Source organism: Rhagoletis pomonella, unplaced genomic scaffold (assembly GCF_013731165.1).
Source record: "Rhagoletis pomonella isolate Grant_MI unplaced genomic scaffold, Rhpom_1.0 Rhpom_scaffold_00004, whole genome shotgun sequence".
NCBI classification, from domain to species: Eukaryota; Metazoa; Arthropoda; class Insecta; order Diptera; family Tephritidae; genus Rhagoletis; species Rhagoletis pomonella.
Genome location: NW_023458558.1, coordinates 13,501,297 through 13,508,981, shown reverse-complemented (window position 1 = coordinate 13,508,981; position 7,685 = coordinate 13,501,297). Strand labels below are relative to the sequence as shown.

General features: G+C 32.5%; 1 protein-coding gene across 1 annotated transcript in view; it reads left to right on the top strand.

The window, feature by feature from the left end:
* Positions 1–7,685, top strand: part of LOC118737052 — a 47,731-nt gene that overhangs the window by 17,865 nt on the left and 22,181 nt on the right. Inside the window, 1 exon segment of the mRNA XM_036467298.1 lies at positions 7,170–7,351. Coding sequence (XP_036323191.1) covers positions 7,170–7,351 — 182 coding nt within the window.

The following is a 7,685-nucleotide window of genomic DNA, read 5'->3' as shown; positions in this document are numbered from 1 at the left end:
CAATGCTTTAATATTTTTTGCTACAATTTCAGCACTTTCTGTTATAGCATATTTGTTGAACATATGCAAATAAAAAAATCTTCGCATTACTTCAATTTTTGTTAGCGGTTTTGCACAGACAAATGCATCAATAATTTTACCCACAAGCCACACATTTCTTGTTTTTAACATAGCCATAATTCGACTTCAAATTCATAAATATTTTCACTGCACTATAGCACCGATATTCCTGATCAATAACACTTCAGTTTTACTATTTATTTCTTGAAAAAGACACGATTGATTGAAATTTTTATAATTTTTGTAGCACAGAAAGTTTATTTCAGTTTTTTGTACCAACGCATGTAGAAATAACAGATGATCGATTTTTCTATTTAACAGTTGATTGAAAGATAACAAAGAAAAAGATGAGAAACAAAGAAGAGAAAGAGAAAGAAAGTGATAAAATAAAACCTAAATTATAGCTCGCATTGTGAATGAGGCTTAGGCTCGCATTGTGAATGAAACTCAAAAGAAATAATAAAAAAAACAGTTGAAATCATGTTCGGTTCAATGGATTGAATTCGACAAATGTAGATAACTCTGGGTTAGTAACGACTAATTAAACATTTTTTTTTTAAGAAAATTGTTTAGAATTTATTTATCTTTTAAACTGCATCATTAGTTTTTTGTAACTTTAATAGAAATTTTAAAAGTTATAAATCGTTAAAGTCAAGGTTTTTGAAAAAAATCTAAAAAATTTTAGTTTAATCTGCCATATGGAAAAAATCGCTGACAAACCTGGCGGTTTTTGAACATAAAATGAAATATTGGACGTTTTTCTTATGAACTGTTAACTTAAGATCTAAAAAAAAATTATTTAATGACAAAATCTTAAATTATTTTTAAAATATGGCAGGGAACCACGTTTTTTGACAAAAAACCAATTTGTGCGACCTCTAAACCACTTCCAAAAAATTTTTAAACAAAATTCAAAATTTCCTTACCTTAAAATCTATCAAAAAACGCGTGAGCAAAAAAAAATTTTTCTTTTTGGGACACCCTAATGTACATTAGTCAAGCTGCCCTGAACAATGTGTGATTGATGTATGTACATACGTAAGCAACAGCACTTTAATATCATTTTTCTGTGAAGCATCAAATTGGCAGAAATAGAGAGAGAAAGAAAATTTACTAATCGACATCTTATCTTATTGTTAGTCAGTTATCAACATTCTCTTGATCTTCTACAGTTACCGACACATCTGAAACACCCATTGAAGAGGTAACCAACGCGCTCTATGGCAAAAGCATTAAATTCGCCATGACACATGATCTGGAAGTGAAGTTGCCAGAGGTGATGTTCGATGGTGCCACTTTTCGTATCTCACCGCGTTCATTTGAAGGCAATGGCATTATTGCAAAACTGGAATTGATACCGAAACAGGAGGTGGAGGCGCGTTTGGCTGGGAAAATTATTATGAAGAAAATTCGTAAGTAACGATGTTAAATAGGCTTCAAATTTAAGGAATTGAATCATAGATGTAATGCTTAAAATGTTGCCTTCTCAGTGCCGCCTACGCAGAAATACTAAGTGCAATGAAACGGCAATATTTTTTGTAGAAATTGGCTCACAAACAATTCTAACTAAACACTTATAACATTACTAAATTTTTTTTTTCAGAAAAATTTATACGCAGCAAATTATTGCTATCATTCCTGGCGCTCTTGCTCATTATAAAAATCATCAAAATCAAATTATTCTGGCTGTTGCCGCTGATTATTGGTGTTGGCGCAGCTAAAAAGTTACTGCTCAAATTTCTGCTATTCCTCTTCCCAGCTTTGTCGCATCTCTTCAAGCTATGCTCCTACTATCAACAAACATATCATTCGACGAAATATCATCATCACCATCACCTTATCAACCATCATCACACGGTGAGTAAATAATCAAAGAAATAACGTACACATGTAGACACATGTAACTTACAAGAAGTAAGTGCACATTTATGTATCTCCAATGGATGTGGCTAAAATTAGCTCAAAAATTACGTAGGAAATTTAAAACTCTCATTTAAAACATAAATTTAACAATCATTTAGGGACTTGTGCTGTTTTGAAGTGGAAATAGAAGCTTTTGATACCTGCAAACGCCCACTGTTTACAACTGCGTACACAGGCGCACATAGGCACATATGAACATACCCAGCAAGAACTTTGATTCTTAAGTAAGCGCTTACTTTTTGTATCGATGCAGTAACGCATTGCAATACACGCTTCAAGGCAAAATTTTTCACTTTCTCGCTTAGCTCCAATGGCATGCCTAGGTTAAAGTAATGCGTTCTGTAAACTAGATGGTGAGTGGTGAATCTCGATCAATTAAGCACTTTTCGAAACTCACCACATACCTTTTAGTTTACGCATTTACTTTAACCTGCACCCTAAAAAACTACCACTTAAACGTGTTTAGATTTCAACCAAAACCTGTGGAAATATACGCACAAGATTTGATTTTCAACATGAGATTTTTAAAAAATACACATAAATATACGCATGAAATCTTTAAAGTTGTAAAAAAATTTTAAGTAAAAATATATATTTTACAAAAAGTAATAATAATCAATAAGTGCTCATATTTACACAATTTTAAACACTTTGTGTGTAATTTTTCTATACGTGACAAATTTTATATGTAAAAGTAAACAGACAGTGTTTAATTTTGCAAACATTAAGAGAGGAAACTGGTTACCTCTCTTTATATGCGTAAATTTAAAAAAAAAAAAATATTTAACAAATTTTAAACATTTCATGTGTAAACTGTGAAATTTTGATCAATAAATGTTTAGAACTCAACAAACAAATTTTAAATTTGTTCTACGCCACACATATCGCACACCTCTGATCTAAAGTGAGCTAACTCGAAATTCATAGAGAGAAATTTAACTGCTTGTGAATCGTACAGATTCAATGCAATTAATATAAAATCAGGTATAACACTAGCTTTTAGTTAATTCGTATAATCATGAAAACAAAATTACTTCCATTAGTTGGATGCAAGTCCTATGAATTGATTTATGCAAAAAAATGGTCAAACACTTTTTTTTTACACCCAGAGAAGGAATCCAATTATTTGATCTTAGCATTTCCGAACTTAAAATCGGAATTAAGAACATGCAAGCTTTAAAAATTAAGTATGTATCAACGGTGGGCAAACGTGGCTCTTTGAGCCAAATGCGACATGCGAAATTGCTTAGCAAAGTGCGGCTCTTTTTTTTACTTTCTCCTTGCTTAGAACATGTTGGCTCTTTTTACTTTTTAAAATGCATATTTCTTTGTTGGACATTCTTTTCCATTGTGTTATTTTTTATTTTTTTGTATTATTATTTTTATATACATAAAATGAAAGGTGTTTGGTAAGCGTTTCATCATCTTAAAAGGTTAGAACCTCCGAGTTAACATATAAGTTCAGCTTAAACTCTTCCTAAATTTTTTAAGAAACTAAAAATATTACTACTAAGACTGGGACTATACGTATATTCCGATATTCGTGCATATGTACACACATACATTGGCGCATATTTACACAATATGTTTATATTTGGCCGAGGCTTCTTCTTCGATTTGTGGCGTGCGTCTCGATGTTGCCATACAAATCGTAGGGACCAACAATTTACAACTCCGAATGGTGATTGTATTTCTATTAGAAACTGTTTTTCATGGCAGAATACCCTCGGAGGTTCGCCATGGACTGTCGAGAGGCGGGCGCTATTAGAAAGATCTTTTTTTATTTTATGCTGTTTGTCGGAAGCTGGGCTTGAAATCAGGCTCTGCGGAATGGTGGCGCGCACTGCTAACCACTACACCACTACGGCCGCCTATTTTTCATGGCAGAATGCACTTGGAAATCGCACCCATGCGTAAATGCTGTTTTGATTGGAAACGGAGTGGAGATTTTCTTGTGCACTACGCATACTTATGTGTACTCAATATCCTTCTCCTGAAGAGAAAAAAGGCATTTTATGCAAATGGTAAAGACATATATGATTGCACCTAGATATTACATAAGTACATGAGTAGCAATACCTTGGAAACAGAAAATGCACGCGACCCTGGATTTGAAGAATTTTGCAAAACAATACAGTACAGCTTTTGTTACACTTACACATTTCGCATAAGCTTTCTGGAGTTAAATATCCATCTGTACATTGATCATGCTCGTTAACAATCGATGTAGATATTGGCAAAAGATAATGGCTAGGGTGGAAATTTGTCTACATAATTTTGAAAAACTTTGAAATCAATTTTGACGGACAACATAGAACCGGCAAATCTTACAAAGAAATGTTTAAAAACTGATAATCACAAGGAATGTTATCGTACTAAGAATAATAACACTAAAGCTAAAAAAAGCGATTCTAAAAACAAATTGGATAGTGGCGTCGGGAGAACAAAAATCAAATTAAAATTCGTGATGCAGTGCAATTTAACGTAAATTTGTTAGAATCACACTTTGGTAAGCAAAATACGCGCAATCACTTCAGTCAATTTTTAAGGAAAACTGAGGGTGATTGAATAAAACTAACTAAAACTATGAGGTTCATATGCGGTTAGGTAGTAGTATCTACATAAAAAGAAACACTTAATTTTGTTTAACCAAACCACTGTTTATCACTGTTTTTTGTGCATCTCATTCTGCGTCGTAAAGCTTTTATTTGCATATTTTGTGGTGAAAGTAAATTGAACAAATTGTAAAAGTTTTATTGAAAAATGGCATTTGCATACATGGCATCATATTTATATAATACTGGTCAATAATTTAACGGCGTAGACTCGCGAAATCGATAACTTTACGGTTCCTTAAAATCACGTTGCTGGCGCGATCCAATTCTGTTTCCCCAGTTATTCCTCTTTGCACTTTTCGCATATTTGGCATTTCTCTCGACTGAGATGTCACATTTTATCATTTTAAACAAAAAGAAATAATCAGCTGTTTTTCGCTGTTAAGCAAGAGTTACGGCCATATTATTGATACTCCGAATATGGAGGAATAAGGCAGAATAAGATTATTCACGGAATAGAGGAGAATTAGTTGGAATAAGTCTATTAATGGCGCACAGAATAAAACGAAATAAGGCAGCAACATAATTCTTTTATTAAATGCAATGTTCCATCTTTAGATTAAACCTTATTGTGCTCTGTAGGTTACATTTCTAGCATTTTCGCTGAAAATTTGTAATGAGTAAAATAATTCCACTACAACCGTGTCCGAGTTTCTCAGTAGCTTCATGAAAGTCAATTCTGAGCAGTTTTGGCAATTAAGCGCGGAAAAAAATTATTTCCAATACCTTCAAACCCCTTCTATTAAACGCCATTTAACAGCGTACAACAATCAATTTAACTCACACAAAAATTAATATGTATATTCACGAATCTCGAAACCAAATGTAGAAAAACTGGGTTTTTGGTTTTTCTCTCTGACGTCAGAATTTGTTTAAGGACTTTGAAAGTTCAAGGATGTCATAAATTCAAAAATGATTAATAAAATTCAGTACAATGTAGAATAACAATATGGGTGTCAAATAAAAAAGAAAGTTCTGCTAAATTGAAAGAAAAATTTATTTTTTTTTAGCTGTAAACTTTTAGGCCTAGTCCAATAATGGTGTTTCGAATTTTAAAATAATTAAATTCTAAAAAATCTTGTACAATTCATCTCAAACTAAGTCAAATCAGATGCATTTATCAAAATCATAAAAATACCACATTGCACACACATACATATTTGCTAAGGTATTTTACTTTTATTTTACGACAAATCCACATCGCGCAATCAATTGTTATCGTCTTGATCAAACGCTTGGATACTCGTACATGGCCTATGAGTAACAATATATTTCATAAAAATAATCATTGAATTTACCAATCGATTACGCGAAAGTGAAAAGCCGAACCGCAATACTTTCCACTGCAATTGTGTAGAGAATTTTTTCCTCTGCACTGCGGTATAAATATTAATCTTTTTGATTACTGTATGGATTTGAAGCAGGCAAAGTTCTTGACGTTGAATTGGACAATATTTGTTAGCTTTCCATGTATTTAAAAATTCAAAAATTAATGATAATTAAAAAACTTTATACTATTTTGACACTCCGAATGTCAATTCCTCTCTTCCGAAAAACTATTGGGATAAATATTTATTCCTCTGCCCGAAAGGTATTCATCGCTATTTCATAGCGAATAATTTACAAAAAAGCTATTCTGCCGTCGCTCGAAATTGCTCAGAATAACTAAACCGTCGAATGAGGAGGAATAACGGCAAGTAAATAATATGGACGTTAGAGAATTACACAATTGTTAGTGCAAACGGCAAAAGAGATTAAGCAACATTTTCATGTAACAAAGAAAAAATTTAAAAACGAACACATTTTTTGTAATTTTATCTTATTTGGGTTAAGCTTGGTGGATAAATAATCCATATGAATAATTTTAGTATGAAATAGGGGCAGGAAATAAATGTTACTCAGACGCCATATCGTACATGGCCGAACTAGTACATAATCGTATATAACGTATGAGTAACTTTTTCCAAATTAAAAGTTGAATTTTTGTTTATGCGCCGTGCAAACTTAAAATAAAAAGATCTTGGGAAAATTAGCTGATCTAAGAAAGGGTATACAGATCCGTAATCCACGACTCAAAGTAAAGTTTACGTACCTCTATGCTTTTTTTGTGTGTTATTGAAGCGTCCCTACAGTGTAGGTAATATAGTTAAGTATTTTATAGAGTTGAAAATAGCATTTGCTATTTCTTTGTTGTTTAAATTATTGTTGCTTCAAATTATTGTTGCTTTTCCCTCAATAAGTTTTCATTAAAAAATGGCCTCGAGCTCAATAAAAATTGTTGAATATAATTGTTATAAGGCGATAAAATAACAAAAACAAATAAAGAAGTATTAACACAAACCAACAAAACCAACGACCACGTGATCAAGAAAATGTGGTGATTTCCCAAATAGCTATCACTTCTACCATTTTTCAAATTATTGTTGCTTTTCCACAATAAGTTTTCTACAATAAGTTTTTCATTAAAAACGGCCTCGAGCTCAATAAAAATTGTTGAGTATAATTGTTATAAGGCCATAAAATCACAAAAACAAATTAAAGTTTTTTTGCCAAAATTTTCTCTTATTGCAGGTTGTACCAGCATGGCATGCGCCCGAACATCATTCCATACCGGAAATCATTTATACTCAACCACCAAAGGGTCACCCTTCTACTTATCTACACGGCGCACCGATACACGAGACCTACGGCCCATATTCGCTAGAGCACAATGAGGGTAACTGGGAAAATTCAGGACCGGGGTTGGGATCAGAGTAAGTAAAGACTTTAAAAAGCGTGAAAAACATTTTAATTATAAATGTAAAAACTAAGAAAAGAAGCATAGGTAAGAAGGATTCGTACGCGTAAGTTAATATAAAATTATTAAAATTATGGAAATGCAAACTATTAAGATCTTTTTTTCTATTCGTCTCACATCACCATCACTCAACTTTGAAATTTTTTATACACCTAGAATAAGTATAAACGTTAAACTTTTTCAATAAATTTCTTTTAAAAACAAACAAATATATGTACATTAGACCGTAGCAGAAAAAAGTTCGCCGCCCCTGAGTCTTATAAGGACTGCACCCACCCACTTGCCGGGAT